General features: G+C 41.1%; 1 protein-coding gene across 1 annotated transcript in view; it reads right to left on the bottom strand.

Moving 5' to 3' along the window:
* The window catches only part of CPAMD8 (C3 and PZP like alpha-2-macroglobulin domain containing 8), a 39,927-nt gene that overhangs the window by 20,882 nt on the left and 1,464 nt on the right, over positions 1-17,581 (bottom strand). Inside the window, exons 2-22 of the mRNA XM_065652417.1 lie at positions 16,737-16,888; positions 16,050-16,072; positions 14,951-15,116; positions 14,757-14,809; positions 14,255-14,272; positions 13,224-13,278; positions 12,979-13,092; positions 12,489-12,573; positions 12,083-12,191; positions 11,374-11,601; positions 11,033-11,203; positions 10,536-10,664; positions 8,127-8,316; positions 6,778-6,950; positions 6,527-6,676; positions 6,252-6,413; positions 4,688-4,830; positions 4,152-4,214; positions 1,580-1,811; positions 804-957; positions 84-223 (exon numbers count right to left, since the gene is read on the bottom strand). Coding sequence (XP_065508489.1) covers positions 84-223; positions 804-957; positions 1,580-1,811; positions 4,152-4,214; positions 4,688-4,830; positions 6,252-6,413; positions 6,527-6,676; positions 6,778-6,950; positions 8,127-8,316; positions 10,536-10,664; positions 11,033-11,203; positions 11,374-11,601; positions 12,083-12,191; positions 12,489-12,573; positions 12,979-13,092; positions 13,224-13,278; positions 14,255-14,272; positions 14,757-14,809; positions 14,951-15,116; positions 16,050-16,072; positions 16,737-16,888 — 2,710 coding nt within the window. The remainder of the gene's footprint in view (positions 1-83; positions 224-803; positions 958-1,579; positions 1,812-4,151; positions 4,215-4,687; positions 4,831-6,251; positions 6,414-6,526; positions 6,677-6,777; positions 6,951-8,126; positions 8,317-10,535; positions 10,665-11,032; positions 11,204-11,373; positions 11,602-12,082; positions 12,192-12,488; positions 12,574-12,978; positions 13,093-13,223; positions 13,279-14,254; positions 14,273-14,756; positions 14,810-14,950; positions 15,117-16,049; positions 16,073-16,736; positions 16,889-17,581) is intronic.

Raw genomic sequence — 17,581 nt, 5'->3', positions numbered from 1 at the left:
GCAGAAACACCCATTCAGTTTTACTTGCATGATTTGCCCTCCTTTTATTTTTTCTGAATTATTATCAATTCATATTTTCCTACCTCAATAATAACACTGCTGCGAACATAATCCACTCCCACTGGGGTCCTTTTGTCCATGTAATTGTCCTCTGAGTGTTTGCCGTTCTTGGTCTGCATCCCATCCTGACAGCAGCTAGTTCCACCATAAGCAAAAGCTTTTGCTAAGAAACAGAAGGGAAAAGCAGCAGAGACTTTGAGAGAGGAAGATCTTCAGGAGTTCAAGTGAAGATCTAAATTAATTAAATACAGTTGATTAACAATACATCAAGTGTTTTGTAATGACAGCTCCCTTCTATTACCTTTATTCTGTATTTGAACAGTCACATCTAAAAGAGGACGATATTTGGACAGCCACGGGGCAACAGAGAAACTCTTTCCTAGTTTCCAGTGTTGCACAATTTTTACCGTGATTATTTGCTTGAAAAGCGTACAGAATTTGTTGTTATTCTCTTAAATAAGTCTAATATTTAAGTCTCTGTAGCTGCAACAGATCCAAACCTTACATGACCACGTAATGGGAAAACTGATGACTAGGCAGTCTTGCAAAATTTGTTCATACAGACTCTTCAGCTATTTGTTTCTAAGAAACAAATGAAGATGAAAAGCCAAGCTGGCAGCAAGTGGAACGGATGATTCCACTTGGAGGTACTAAGGAAAAAAGAATTGTCTTCTGAACGAGGAATAAAAAGAAACACTTGTCCCACTCCTTGAAGCAGCAAGCTGGTTTTATTTCTATCCTACCAGTGATGTTGCTCAGTCCAAGCTCATTGAAGGACAGAACGACAGAGGTGGGCTTCGCTTCCCCAGGGGCAACGCACTTCTTTCTTGTCAGATGCTGCTTCCCAGGATGCCCAACAAACTTTATGCCTTTTGGAACAGAAATATTCACGTGGACCTGTGAAAATGTTTGAAAGCCATTTATTGCAAACGTCACCTGCAAAACCAACCCACCTAAGTGAAGAATCTGAAACCCACAAAATGCTTAATAAAATCTTAGCATGCACAGAAGATTCACTCTTCAAACCTTTTAGTAATACATTTAACAGAGAGCGCTGCTTTCAGCTCAGCAAGGCTACAAGTAGTTCAGAATGATACTACTGGAGCTGGACAGAGAATGGGTTTGAGAAGAAAATATCTACGGGGAGAGGATTTCCTGGAAAAAAAAAAAGGTTCTTTCAAAAAAACCCACTTTCAGTAGCTTTCTGATTATGAAGGAAATCTTGCCCTGTGGCTCAGCACAAGCTTCCCAATTGTCTTCCCTACATTTTTCAATATTTGTATTTCTGAAGTGAAGACACTTCAGACCACTGCAGTTGTTCCAAGCTCAAAGCAAATAAAGTAACAACATTGATTTTTATTGAAAAGCAATATTTTTATCTTGGTTCAAAGCATTTATGCTGAGCTTATCACCACGTTACCCCTATACCTTATCTACCGTAACTTGTAGATAGCTTCAGTAATTTTAATGCTAAAAGAGAATTTAGTGACTCAGCAACAGGAACAAAGAGGGTTGGTACCTCCACACAGACAGCTAAGTAATTGTAGACGGTCAGCGGGATTTTGGTCTGCTCTCCACGGATGACGTGGTACGGCAGGGTGAAATCGATGAAGAAAGGTTTAAACGTCTTCAGCTCCGTCCGCCCAGCGATGCCCAAGCCCTTCTCTTCAGACAGAGCCACGGCTTCGGTTATCCAGGTCGTGATGGAGTCTGGCACCTCCACGCGCAGCTGCGCCTCTCCCAATAGATTGCTGCCAAAGAGAACGGGGAATAACAGGAGTCAGATGGTCAGATTAACCAATTCATGAAACATAACATACACATTCTTAATGGATTAAAAGCTTTACAAGCATTTGCACCTTCATTACAGGGTCACTTTTCTTAGAGGCAAGTGTCTCAAAAGAAAAAAGAATCCTAGGTTGAGCTCAATCGGCAATAATTTATTTAAGAGTTAGTGAAATAAATGTAATTTTTGTTGGAAACCTTTGCCCTTGTATACATTGCAGACTCTGCTTGAACATAAGGGCAAAGGAGAAATTTTCCAGACACCAAGTCCAGCAACTGCTTGTCCAGGGGCAAGTACTTTGATTCAGAAACATCTTGCTTGGTTGGTTTTTGGAATGCCTGACTCAGAAAATTTCCAAAACCATCTTTTTCTTCCAATGAGGACTGAAAGTAATTATTAAAAATCAAATTTCTATTCTGAGTATTTAGCTTTACTGTGCATATCATAACACTCTATCATAAGCCTGGTATCCTCTTCCATATTTTATAATAACAAAAATTCAATTTTGTTCTGTAGACTTTGCTATTTCCCTCCTGCAAAGAAGCTTTGGCCTTGCCTGAAACAGCAAACATTTCCTCTAAAGCAAGAACAAAAGCTATTTCATGGCTCACCTGGCACGATGATTGGTGCAGTTATGAGTACACCCTAAGGCTGTTTTCTCTCCGGTTCTTATTTATTCCCCAGAGCCTGATACGCATGCTGCTAGCTCTGGAATCTTTTGAGAGCAACGTGCATCTCAGTTGGCATGGAAAACGAAAAAGCAAGGTCTTCAGAACAAGCTCTGGACTCTACAGCATAACATGCTGTCTTTCAACGCTGCAATGCGCTTGATTCAAATCCAGGACCAAATGAAGAATTGCGCTTTCACTGCTTCTCAACTGAAGGTTATTCACATTTTAGGCACCAAAGAGGTATCTTTAATTTCAACTGTTTGCAGTTTCCGATGAGCCTAAGCTGTTCATGTATCAGGTACTGGTCTGTGTGTTTCTATTACAGCAGGAAAAGGATTAAAATAAATAGTTTGATAAAAAACTGGAGATCCCTCTGCCTTTGAGCAGGCGTATTGGGGTCAGGCAGTCTCCAAGTACCCTGGTCAGTAAATGTGGTTCCCCAGCTCAAACTGCAGAGTGCAGAGCCTGGGAAATGCACTTGGCTTGACAGCACCAACTTATTTTAACTTCTTTTAAGTCCACTAGTTTCTTACTATTTAGGTCTTCATCCCGGCTGGAGTTTGGTAGCTCGTACCTGCAATAAACCTCAGCCCTGAGCAGTGAGCAGAGGGTGTCCCAGCTCCACAACTGGCAGCATTCCCGTCTGTTTAACCGGACAATTTGTTGCAGCTGATGTTCTTTCCACTGGGATTTCAGCCCATAACCAGCATTAACATTATTTTCACACATGAGGGCACTTACTCTCCTGGGCCAGAGGCCAAAGTACACAACACATTTCCAGCCATTAGACCCTCCAGCCAGGCTCGAGGAATTTTTCGAATTGGTTTGGGAAGTTGACATCAGGCTTTTGTTTCTTTTTTTGGGGGTTTTTTTGGTTTGTTTTTTTTTTTTTTTTTGAGGCTTGTATATCATAATTATAAATGGTAGAAGAAGAAAAAAAAAATTCTTCCTGTTCAAGAGAGTGGAAATCAAGGAATGCTCAACTCAGTTGTTTCTAATGAAATGAAGTGGAGAAAATGCAATCTGCAACGTTTTATTCCAAACTCTCCCACTTATAATTAACTGCCCCAGCTTGCTGAGGCCCAAACGGGCACTTCTGGAATTCTTTGTGTATTTCTACAAAGCATATTTCATGCTCAATTGAACAGATTTGAATACACTTGCTGCATTTCTTGTCAAATTTAATTTACAATAATTTATTGAGAATGAAGTTTACTTGCAAACCTGGAGAAGCCTTTTAATAATTGCTTCAAATTATCCTAGATGGGCGGTTTCTGGGAGAGATTAGTTATCTGATTATTCTTTTTTTTTTCAGTTCCAGTTGTACCAGGTGGAAATCATGATTTATGGGGCAGTAAATTAAGGTTTGTGGGAGATGCTCTTGGATCAGAGGAATGGGAAAGAAGGGCTCTGTGCAACTGAAAAAGAGATGTAGTCACGACTGACATAAGCGAAGCCACTTCAAGACCAGATTAAATGCCAGATTATTGATGAAAGCACTAGTGGAGAAAAGCAACAACAAAAAGCATCAGAGAATGCCCATATAACTCCAGTAGGTTTTAAAGAGCTTTGTTTTCTGCGGTTGAAGAGGATATGACCCGCCGGATATAATTATGGGAATTCCCCATCGATACCTGACATTGAGGCAGTGCCAGATCCAGGTTTCGGGAAAGAAGGTTCTTTTTCTCTTCTCTGCTCTGCTAGAACAAGAAATAAATCCTTGGCAATGAATTCTTTTAATATGATGGTTTTAACAGTAACTGATAAAGAAATGTTATCACCTGAATCGCATGACCAACCCAAACTCTAGCTAGCATAGAATCATAAAAATGGTATCATTTATGACACTAATTATATAGTCTTTCCAAACGATCCCATCGTGCACACACACATCAGTCTGGGACATGAATAAGAACACAGGAAACTGCGACAGGCAAAGAGTTGGAAATGATCCTTTTGGGCAATATTACTTTTTCCAGAAATAATTTACATTTAAAGAAGTAGTGTCAGTTATTTTTTATTTATGAAGACAATGGAAGAGCATTTCCCTGACACCACCTTGTCTAAACCAAGCAATTTCCTGGGGACGTGGAGGTGGGAAACAGCGGAGAATACAGAAAAAAATTGCTAAGAGTATAATAGACAACATGCATTACAACAAAAATGTTACCTCGGTGCTATTTTTGAATGCATTGAAGCCACCAGTGTCCCCGTGTGCGGCTGGAAGGCTGGGACGGCCTCGTCCGTGTACATGCCTCCGTTCTGCCTGTGGTTTAAGCTGACTATGTCAGTCATTACAACCAAGCCAGTTTCCTGGACAACAAACATGACGACCACAAAAAAAGAAGCAAAGGAAAAAAAAATATTAAACATGTACCAATAAAAACTTTTCTGAATAGAATCCCCCAACCCTATTCCAACATTTATGGGGTAAATTTCAATTGAAACTTGAGGACTTTTTAGAAGTTCATATAAAAATGACTGTTAATGTGAAAATATGTAGTCATTTTATAGGCAGAGGTTTTACATGAAAGCTCTTGTTTGCTTGGAAAAGGCATTTAAACCAATATCTGACATTACTGGGCACGTGTAACTGCCAGATAGCTACAGGTGAAAAGTTATTACACATATTTTTCCCCTAAAATATAACATTACAGCTTTTTACCCTTCCTAAAAGTTTCCAGTGTGTTGTGCTGCAGTTAGCAGGCAGCTCTTGCATCAGACGTCACCGATTCTGCACGACCAGGAATGCCAAGCAAAATGGAAACAGTCCACACAGCTCCGCAGTAAAAATACAGAATTCCTACGAAATCTGTCTGCCAGCTCTGTCCCCTAAATGCACTTATTCATACGAGACAGCAGTTCCCAGACACCAAAGGGAGTATGAGCTTTGTTCTCTTTACATACACATCCAGTTTTTACAGATCAGGCCCACAGCAACGCATACATACCAGTTTTTACAGATCAGGCCCACAGCAACGCATACATACCAGCTATTAACACATGTATCTTTTCCCAAGAATTTACGCCTCTCAGTAAGGAAAAAAAGCACCAGAACAAAAACCCCAACAGATCAGGGAGAGAAGCAGCAGTGACTCCTGCAGCAGTGGAAAGTAACAAGGATTTAGAGTTTACAATTAAGAGACTGAGACATTAGGGGAATATGTGGAAGCCTATGGGGTTTAAGACAACACAAGAGAACAATTTAGCTAAAATTTCAGAAAGGCCAAAGAATGAAGAGACAGAGGATCAAAGATAGAAAGAAAATGTTACTGAACTTTCACACAGACAGCCACAGAAGCTGGCAGAACTGGGGCAGGAAAGAAGTTTAAAGGGTTTCCAAAGGAGAGTCTAAAAGGGGAAAGGTTATAAGGAAAGATTCATGTTCCACCTTCCTTCCTGGTTAAAGTCACTGCAGAAGTGATCTGCATGCTCCCCCATGCCTGGAGGAACCTTTTGGTCCCATCTGATTCTCCAGAGCACCAGCATGAATTCCTTCACCTAACAGGACACCTGCCCCCCTCACCAAGACTGATCAAAACCAAAGCACATTTCTCCAGTCTCTGTGCTGGGACAGCGTACTTTCTGTTCTCGGGAATCACTTTGCAGCCTACCCCCCTGGAGAAACAGCTCCCATGTGAAAAAAAGGAATTGCCTATGGAGCCAAAAATTATCCTGCAAACATAAAAGTGAAAAAGACACTCCATAGAGAAGCGAGGCTTGATTCTTCCTACTGTAAACGCGAAGCGAGCATCCTTGGTGATGTCCCAGTGCCAGGGAAAGACAGAAGATCTACGGCGTCTACGCGAGGACATGCCTGGCCACCAGAAGTGCCCTTCTTCCTTTGGAGCCCCAAAAGCATCAGATACATCATATTCTGCAAGCTCTTGAAAAACCTACAGGGAAAGGGGAGAGACTGTTGTCCTTCGGGATGAAGGCTACTTACTGAAGGGAATGTGCAGACAGCAGGATTAAGAAAAAGATGTCGGTGCTTTAAATGTCCTTTTACCTGACTGGCTGTCAGCTGAAAACCTGTCTTCAGCAAGTAGACGCTCTTATCCACAGTGGCAACACAGACACAGCTCGATTTTGCAGCTCTGACCCTGATGTTCACAACATCACCAGGTCTGGTCTCATTTGCTGAGAGAGCCACTGCAACCTAGGCATTTAACATAAAATCCCATTATCCCGAATCATAATCAGCAGATGAAGAGTAACAAGATGCTGCTCCCTCCTCTCCACCAGCTATGTTGCCAGTACCTGGTTTTCAAAGGAGGACTTCACGGTGAACTGCAGGCTGTCTGTGACGCCTTCCCCGTTCTCCCTGACATAATACACCAGCAGACGGCCCAAGGGAGCCATGCTGTGAACCACAGAGAATCGGAGGAACGTCATGCAGACTTCAACTTCTGCTGCAGGGGTACTGGTAGGTGCTAAAAAAGAAAGAAGTTGTAAAAAGGACAGCGTCATTTCTCAAAAAAATCACTCTCTTCCTGCCCCATCCGAAGGCATAGAACTCTCTTGCATTCTTCCCTTGTTCCTATTGCACACATTCTTCTTGGACTCAGAATCTTTTCCCTTCCTTTTTCTTTTCTTTGTGAAAGCTGATAGGCAATTAGCACCCATAACATAATGAGCAGTATGGAGAAAGTAGCTAGAGAATGACTACCCAGTGTTTTTCCTGCCATAAAATCGAGGAAATATACAATTAAGTTATCAAGCCATTTAAAATAAACAAAAAAGGGGTATTTATTGCTGCAGAACACTGCTGAGAAAAGTATAAATGGGTTTGAAAGAAGATTATGCAGCTTATACAGCATCGCTTCACTAGCAGCAGTTAAACAGAATCGTAGAATGGTTTGAGTTAGAAAGGACCTTTAAGGATCATGTAGTTCCAGTGCCTCTGGTCAACCTGTAAATACAACAGCTCAGAACTAACTTCAGTGCAGAAAGTTTCTATGAACTCTTAACCCATTGATTCTCAAGAGCTGGGTGGGTACATCTAGGGAAGTTTCTTTTACTTTTCCCTTAACTATCTGAAACTGATTGCTATTGCAGACATGTCACTAGGACAGACTTTTCCTTTGGCAGCTGTCGTATGCATCTTCCCAAGCATACCATTCTTTACTGCCTTAAATTCACCAGATTTGTATCTTTCTGTTATTCCTTGTACAAACCAGGAGTTCACGCATCATTTCCCTTCCCCATGCCAACTGCACCATCTTCTCCTTTTGCCTGGTCTGTGTTGTCGGTCCATCTAACGTTCTTTTCTCAGTTTAAGCTCAACCACTTGAGTAAATTGCCCCAGCCCCATCATACACTCCCCTACCACTCAGCTGATCCCAAACCAAGCACATTAAAAAAAACTAGAGTTTTCCTAACAAAGAGAGAGACTACATAAAGACTAGAGAAAACTCTCCAAGAGTTCCCTCTCTTGGATTTTTTTTTCTATATAATTATGTGTGCAATGGATATCACTATTTTTCTTGCAGAAAATTATTCTATGCCCTTTAAGAAGCATCGGCTTCAAAAAAAAGGATACTTAGGTTTGTGGGAGGGTTGTTTTTCCAAGAAAGTACGGGCGAGTTTGCATTTCTGATGCTAGCTACCTGTTCCTGGGAAGTGTGTGATATCAATGTTCTTCTCAAAGGGAAAGGTGGCTCTTTTGCTCCTCTGCTGGGTGACGTTACTGGGCTGCAGTCCTGAAAGGACAATGTTGCCTCGCGATGCCACTTCATAATGCAGAGTGAAGTTGCAAGGACAGGTGGACTTCACTGCAATCCAAGCCTCCTCTCCTACCTGCACCCAGAGACAGAAAAGCAAAAGATCTGGTCTGTTACAACGCATGCTTTTTATTTATAAAGCACAGAAATCTGTGTGGGTTTCAGGCCACAAGAGCTGGGACTCCTCCTCCTCAGAAATGTATGTTACATTAGCACTGTTTCCACGGGCTTTCTTCACAGTAAAAAGAGGCCTGTGTTCAGCTCTTCACTCCCTGCAAGTCTAACAGGAGAATGGGCCGGGGGGTTGTATGCATTAATGAAAACAATGAAGGAATCTCTGGAATCCTGAAAGTTAAGCCTTTTGGCATGGAGCAGCTGTCAGAATTGGTTGAATTTTAGACACCCATTCAGTAGTCCAGCCCAGAAAGAAAGAGATGGGTTGGGAGCGGGAAGAGATGTGTGTTTGGTAGTCTTTGCAGTTCAGTTGAGATTATACATGGTGATTACTTTCATATGGCAAATAATAATTCAACCATAACCAATGTGGCATGAAACTACTGGGAATAGATCTGAGGGAAAATGCTTTCAAATTACACAAGTCTTGATACTAATTTGCAACTCTGGCACTTGAGGAGCTCTCAAACACACAAATTAATGAGAAGAGAGCTGGTTTTTTCTGGGTAAACTCATCCGATGCCTGAAACAGGTTTCGGAGCAGCACACTGACCTCCTGAAGTCCTGTACCCAGAGGTACTTGCTAAGTGCTGAATACCCAGGAGGTAAAATTCCAAATCCCAACAGGACGGACACCAGTGCTCAGCCACAGGATTGGGACTGGGGCAGTCTGGCTGAGTAATAGACCTTCTGCAGAGCAGCCAGTGTTCCTAGGAACACAAACTTCTTGTTTCTGGGACATGAGGAGCCACTAACACTCACGTTAAGTAAGATTTCTTCAGCAGCTTCTGCTCCTGATCCTCCTGCCATTGAAAGCACAGCAATGCCTGTCTAAGACTGAATGGCAATGTTAAATCCCAATGAAATCTTTTGAAAAATCTCTTTCTTCAGTGCTAACAGTGTTATCTTTCCAGAATGTACATATGGTACAAACCAAATTAGCAAAGACTTGAATACAAGGAGCTGCTAATAGTTAAATACAGTGAAAATGCCATGGAGTCCAAGTAGTGCCTCGTGACATTAAATATTTGAAGTATTAAGAATTCCCCAGTGCAAACGATGAAACAATTCATTAAAAAATGAATGTAGCTAATTGGAACACCCAGTAAGAGTTGGCAAAGCAGGGAAACAGTTCCCACATCAGCTGGTCATCCAACTCCTAACTTTCCCACGCAAGAATTAGTTCTAATCAGGTTATAATAAGAACAATGTGTTCAGATTAGCAGTGTATAATCCCCTTTCCATACCTCAGGAAACTTGTAAAAGATTAATTAGCCATTAAACTTCCATGAAATGCAACGATAAAAAAAAATTCTCTTATTTGGATACCAAGAGTCTGAAACCAACCTGACAGCTCTGCTGATAATGGCAATCTAAGGGTGGATATTGCCAAAAGCCACGTTTTTTTTTTCCCACAAAGCAACATGCAGACCCTCAGAGTTTCTTCTTGGGTAGAGAACAAACCCTAAACAACTCTCAGTAAAGCAATATGCAACAGGAATCACGGTTACATCAGATCTGTCCTTTAGGAGAGAGATTGTGACAACTTTTATACAGAAGGAGTATGTTTTTAGAGAGGCTCCTACAAAAACTACAAAAGAAGACAAGATAACTATGTTCGCAGTTCAGCAACTGGAAGACTAAACAGATCCAGCTGAAATTTAAACTGGAAGTTCTAGTGAGACTACATAGCCCTAATTTGGATCTTTAGTCATTAAGCTACTCCCACTAACATCACTTCAAATCTTTCAGCATTTGTTGACTTGGACTAAAGTAATTTTCACCAAATAATTCCTATGTGATTGTTACTAGAGATGCACAGAACACATATTCAAATCTGAAATCTCAGATGTTGTCAGTGCCTATATCCACCGTCTCCCTCCTGTCCCCACAGCACAAAGTGGGATGAGATGCTGCGCAAAGCATCAAAAGCGCTTTGCTTAGAACCCTGTTTAGCCCATATGGGACAAATATTTGGTGGCTGAATTGCAGCTACTTCAACCTTTGTAGTGGAAACAATAACAGTCCCGGATCCCAGAAACAGCAATGGCTAGAAACACTTAAAGTACTTTACGTCGAGAAATGCAGTTGTTGCCATGATGAAATATGAAGCCAACATACCTGGAAAGGTTTGTCTGGGGCCTGGAGCTGGATGTGACACTTGCTCGGTGAGTACCAGCTACTGATGGACAAGTAGTTTGGCAGATATTGATCCCCAGCCGGTTTTCCATCAATCGCTGTCACTTTGGTCTTAACAAAAGTTACATCTGAATGTTATGCATGTATAGAAAGCCTGGTTTGTACTCTCTTCTTACACTGTATCCCCGACTCCCATTTTACACTTTCCAGCTTTACATCTTTACACAGCAACAGCACTCTCCAAATACTGGACACTTACTAACGTGCGTAGCTGTGTTTGGAGAATCATCTTTTCATGATGGTTTTCAACATCAGTTCTATTGGCAGCAAGAAACAAAGCAAGTGTTTGCTGCATTTAAACCATGAAGTTGAAGCTAAAAGGCACTGATTCCCTGTTTGTAGCACTGATTTATAAAGTGCAGGTTTGATAAGATTAGTTACATTAAAGCCAGCTAATCCTATAAAGAGCTTTCACCCACCTCCAGCCAGACGTATTGGGCAGCTGTAGGGATGGAGGGGATTTCAAACTCCACCAGTCCATTCCTTGATACCAGTTCACTTGTGTAAACATTGTCCTTTGGTGTGAGTTCAGCTTTAATTCGGATAGTGACTCTGTCAGCTGGACTTCCATCAGGGTAAGCGACTTCTACCTACAAAGTGTTTAATTTACAGAACAACATGGTTTATATTATAGGCGATTCCCATAAATGACAGAAACAGCAGGTGGGGAAATCACACCAGAACCTGGTGTGACATCCTGGGATCAAGTCAGTATGACCTTATATCAGCCACATGTCAGCGTCTCTAATTTTAATCTTACCTTTCCTTTGTAAGGCAGTCCAGGTTTGAACTGTTTTCTGGTATCCTTGGAGTACTTGATATCAATCAGCTGCTTCTGAACAGGTGTCGAGTCATCAAACGTAACCTGCTTGCTCCCATCAGAGCTGATCACCGTGGCCCAGATATTGACTGTCCCTCGGAAATGTTCCGGAACATCAGCTGGCATCATGTCTTTCACACACACATCGAAAACAGCCGAGCCGTCGATCTACACGGTGTGTTGGGGAAACAGAAACATAAGTTTGCATTCGCAGTCAAAAAGTGTCTAGAAGCCAAATCTAAAGCGTAGGCACTTGAGAGGAGTTTGCAGCAGTATTTTTAAAGGATTTGGAGTGGAGGGAATGAATTAGGGAGTGGGGGAAGGAAGAAAGGAGGAAAGAAAGCATGTCTCATTTTTCTCCCTTATCCCCAGTCTGGACTAGCTGTGTCACAGTCCCTCATTCTCATGTTCTCCTTAGCTCTAGATGATCTAAAACCAGATTAATACTATGCCAACAAATTCTCATCCCTCCAAATCATAAACATACCATGTCAAAACATCTAATATTTTTATTATGCTGGATCAAATTATCACATTTATTCATTTATTTTCTGATCTCCCATCAGTAACATGAAACAGAGCTGTGGTATCAACTTCAAAGAGCACAGATCAGGTGTTTTACCACAGCTGAGTCCATGGTCTCCCTCACCTGGGTGGTCCTGAGGACAGGGTGTCCCACCTCATGTCTGTAGTACCCTACACCATTTATGGTCATATTGACAATTAACTTTCCTGTCACTGGTTTTCCAAATGTATATCTGAAATGGAAAGAAGATCATGATTAACTTCCAGCTGGTTTCTGCTTTCCTGATTATATCAAGGCCAGTACCGTGTGACCTGCACATCTAGAAAACAGAAAAAATATCACAGAAAGTTTTCCAGCTTGTTACTGTTAACATGTTTTATGAAGGCTTTTATATACAAAAGCTTCTGATGATGACCAGAAATCATCTGAAAAGTCTGCAGCAGATGAGATCCAAGCTCCAGCAACTGCACCATCCTGTGGCTGTACTACAACTTATATAATGAAACTTTATCCGGGGACACATTCCTACCTGGCATGGACAGTTCCTTTTTCACACAGTGAGAGGTCGCGGATGTAGCGAGGGGGGTCAATCAGCAACTCAAACTTTGGTAATACTACAATGAAAAGAAATACAAAATCTTTTCAGAGGGGCTTTGAGACTGAAAATTCAAAATTGCAGGGAGGGCTCTGGGAAAGGAAGGAAAACAGTGACAAACTGAAAAAAATTTAAAGAGTTTTCCAAAGCAAAATTAAATCTTCATTACACGAACAGATCGTGCAATATGACACTCCATTTCAGGTCCTTTACTTTATGAAGTGTTGAGGACAGGAACAAAGGGCTTGGTTAAGTTGCAAGTGTCTGTATCCCTGAAGTACAGAGCCTCCAGAGAATTTTTTTGTCATGACATATTAAATGTGTTATTTCTCAGGTGTTTCATCTCAAGTAAAAATATTTCATAATATTTTGTTCTTCCAAATGTGAATGGGTTATAGTCAAAGTTAATTTGGATCCAACTCACCATATTTCTGAACTTCAAAGGATTTGTTGTATGTGTGTCCCTGCATTTCTGCAAAGATGAGCCATTCACCAAACACTGGCTGATCAGACAAGGGAAAAGTCATATTGACGATACCTGCAAAAGGAAACAACATATTGTGAACTGTGTCACTCAGCAGCCCTTGTCGAGGCTTACTGAATACAACTCAGTATAACCAGAAGCAAAGGCAAATAACAATCACTGAGAAAAACAAGTCTGAAACTTACCACAACAAATTGGCGTCAAATTACTCCACTCTATCATACGAGACCCCCGAGGATCCTGCATAGCAGTTTAGGAATGAGAAACATCACAGTGAAAATGAACATCACTAATACATTTAACTCAGTTTGCAACAAAGAACTTCCTTTTGTAAAATATACATTTCACTAGCAGCTCAAACGTAACTAACATATGTCAAAAATCTTCTGAAGACACTTGACCAGGGGGCATTTTCTGTCTAAAACTCAGTACTCATTTAAGGACGCTGCCTCTATAACCAACGCACACAAGCAAGCACTGTCAGCGGCAGATCTTCCACCTATCTTGAGACACCTATTTGGGGTGGGATGACCTGGTCTCTGAAGACGCTTTCTTTCTATTCACAACAGCAGCTGTACAACTAGCAAGACAATTTTTAGATGACAAAGTCAGATGTACTTAATCCCGCTGTTTTTGTCAGCATTAGATCTGTGACTGAACGCAAACAAGGGGGTGAATTCTTCTGCTTGCTGACAGCTAAAGAAAACACATGGTTTAAAAAGGAAAAAAAAAAAAAAGACTAGACACAGAAGGAACCTCTCATTCACCTCAGAAGGAAGAAGATAGGAGCACCCTTTCCTTGCCATGAATTTCTAGTGTCCACTATCATAATGTTTGGGTGCAGAGATGAGATTGGCCCTGCCATAGCAGCCCAGGCAGGCGAAGGATGGGAGTGTGTCTGCATCAGAAAGGGAGACATTGAGTGGGACTGGCACATTTAGACACCCCAGTGAATTCAGCCAGTTCTTCTCAGGCTGAAAAATGGGAACAGATTTCTGAAACTGAAGTAGAAAACAAGGATATTTGTTGGTGATAACAAAAAAAGGCACACGGATCAGTTAAAGAGAAAGGGATAGAGACAATGGCAGAGGTTACAGTTGGGAATGGCCGTAATGGGCTTGAAGAAGTACAGATGTGTGACTCGTTCCTCTTAAGGCTACAGGAATCTTGTGCCTCTACAGGACACATGCTGGGTGACTGGCAGACAGATACTCACCACCACATAAGCTTCGATCTGAAAGAAAAAAATAATAAAAAGCTTTATGAAACCAAGTTACTTCTCTGCTTCTTGTGACGAACTGCTGAGTTGACATAAGCAAGGTACGATGAACAAAGTGACCAAGTTTAAACATCTCTTCTTAAACATCTCTTCAGGTAAGAGTGACCTGAGAAACATACATTTCATTCATACGTCTAATGGGAAACATAACACTTTGTGCAACACCTAAATAGAGTGCAAGTCTCTGACAAATTCTAACTGCTTTGCCATAGTCACATTCTATTTGCTAGCACTACAAAACTGTGTATTCTCCTTCAACAGTAAGGTGAGCAAATGAAAAAAACCCCTAAGTTGTAAATAACAACAAGCAATCGCAAGATATGCCTAAATAGATTAAGAAATCCAATCACATTTCCGCATAATTGTACATTAGAATAAAATACAGGTTGACAAGCATTCTGTCATATTTTACAGTGTGAAAGAAAACAGTTTTCTTTACCCTGTCATTGACTGGTCTCAAGTCAGAAGTCACCATATAGAGGTTTATCAACACTGAAAAAAAGGAAAAGAGGAAATTTATCAGTCAGCACAGCTGACACTGAACAGAATCTCTCACCCTAGCATCTACGCTTGAAAAAAAGTTTTGCTTGAAAGCAGCCCTGGCATCTGGCAAGTTCTGCAAGGTCACTTTACCTTTCTGCTTGGGTTTGTAGACGGGTTTATCAGTCTGGATGAACACTGATGATCCTTTGCTATCGATGGTTACTGTGGTATAGTTATGAAAAATGTAGCCGTCCCCTGCCAGGTGCCAGTTGCCCCAGACTTTTAGATGCGCTTGCCCACGGAGTCCTGAGGGCACCTAGAAAACCGACCATGAGGTGAGGAAGACACAGAAAAAGCCTCCGAGCTTTCTGCGGAATATAACTGACACTGAAGTGAGTAAAGAGCAGCCACCTGCTGCATTTCAGCGTAACTATGTGTGAGCAATAAAAAGAAAATGAAGAACATACTAGATCTTTTACAGTGTATAAACTTCAAAGGAGGCAAAGTCATGCTAAAAACACAGCAGGAAATTCTCTTCTACCCTTTATCACTCAAGCAAAGTGATATTTGATCTACATGTGCAGCTTTCACTAAAGAACGTGTGTTACATGGGGAAATCAACCATGCTATGGAAGAAACAGCTCCGCTGAGAGAGGGGGGGAAAAAAACCCCCAAGACATACATGCTTGCACCAGTTTTTGAGAGAAATAAGACTTAAAATTACATTAGACTAAAAATTACAAATTAAAAAAATCTGGTAATACAGAAATATTATGATAATAGGTCATAGTTTGAGAGTGAAAAAAAACCAAACAGAAATCAGCACTGACACGACAGATTTTACTCAACAGTGAGCTATGGTCTTTGGATAAATAAATCTATGGCATTTGGTATAACTGCTGTCTATATTTCACTTTCTTGAATAGATACTTATGTATTTGTATATTACCCCAGTAAAGGAGTGGGGGGAGTATCAAAGCCTTCCTAGAACCTAATTCCCTGACACAGTTTAATTACTGGCAGGACAGAGCAGTAGCAACATCAGCCAAACAGTAATTACATAAAAGGCAAAGCAAACTCTGTCATTTGCCACTAAGGCAGGGACATCCCATTGGTCATGCCAGACCAGCACCAAACTCCTTAGACTTCCGTAAATCAAAGGCTTTAACTTACCGATAGGTCAATGACAATGGAGATGATGCAGTAGCTGCACTGCAAAGAAAAACATCTTAAACTAATGGACACTCACCTTCAGTTTAATTGTTCCTTTATCTAAAAAGAGAGAAAGACAGAGTTATACTTCTCAAATTAAGGTACTAAGGTTTTAGACCTTTGCAGCTGAGTGAAAGGAGACTGCATGTCATAGAGCTTCTAACTGCCACACCCCTTTGTTAGGATTTCACCTGAAGTCATTTTCCTGCACTGAGTAAAACAATCCGCAGAGTGAGCAAATCAGACCTAGCAGAGTTTGCCAAGATAAATCTGGTCCACATTTCTTTACAATTTTTGCCCAAGGTGAACTGCAAGGTTCCCACCTTCCCACCAAGGCTGAGGTTGCAGCAAAGGCATCCTATGCTCACAGAGGGGTTTTGCTGTGAAAAGGACCCGGCCTCTTTTGGGACCTGAATACTTCTCAAAACAAACACTCACAGAATCTATTTTGATTGCTGGATACAGCCATACCTAAGATTTCTCTTCAGCATATGTTGCCCACATGTGTAAGCATCCCTCCCTTTGAATTACTTAGCAATTGTCAGCCAGTTTCAAAGATAAGGGGAGGATAAAACCGGAGACAATGGGGAGATTGCATTTCCAGCACTCATTTTAAAATAAGGGTAGAAAATTATGATGATGCTGTACACTTTAGTTTGGTTCCAGTTCCATTATCACCTCAACTTATAAACTAGTTCTCAAAATCAGAATAACAAGAACTTACCCAGAACTGTTCCATGGCCTCGGGACACAGTTTCTCCTTTGACTACTAACTGAATCTGGACCATTGTCTCCTTGACAGCGTTAAAGATGGTTACGCTTACAGCTTCTTCAACACCCGATCGGAAAACAGAAGGTGCCGCAATTAAATAGCCCCTGAGGAGCATAAAAGGAACACAGAATGCACACAGGAATGAACAGAGCTTACAAATCCTTTGTATTTAAAGACACTAATATTGATGTTTATTGCATATATCTTATAGATAAACAAACTAAATATACAAAAAGCTCATCATAAAAAAGCTGAAGTTCATGAAAGAATAAAGAGGTACCTGAGCCTCCAGTAGAGTTTTGTAGATAACGCTTTGTTTTGCAACAATTTAGATACTTCTAACGTTTTTGCCTCAATTATTTTTCATGGGTCTGTTTTCTCATATAGAAGAAGTGACTCTCAGTGCTGATACTCAGCACTTTCTAAATGTCAGACTCGCATACACGTAACACATTTAAACTTCCAACTTATATAGAAACAGCCCAGAAACTGCAGTTACAAGACTGGGCTCAAATTCTCAGTTCTGCTGTCACTTTTTTGTTCAGACAACTATATCGTGCAAGTTTAAAAACCCCGGCAAAAAGCAATTATTTGAGCAGGCGCACAGAGTTTTCAAGCCCGCCTAGACCTCCCGTACATACCATGTTTCTGAATGGAATCTGTCCCACTCCTGTGCCCAATGGCACCGTGCCAGTAACTTGTCAGCTACAAGCATTATAGACTCTGAGGTCTCTGATGCATTGGGCTGTAAGCAACACGGTTATATTCTCTTCATTACACACCTTTCTGGGTTTCTT

The sequence above is a fragment of the Caloenas nicobarica genome, chromosome 27 (assembly GCF_036013445.1).
Source record: "Caloenas nicobarica isolate bCalNic1 chromosome 27, bCalNic1.hap1, whole genome shotgun sequence".
Classification (NCBI taxonomy): domain Eukaryota; kingdom Metazoa; phylum Chordata; class Aves; order Columbiformes; family Columbidae; genus Caloenas; species Caloenas nicobarica.
This window is presented reverse-complemented; position numbering and strand designations above follow the sequence as displayed.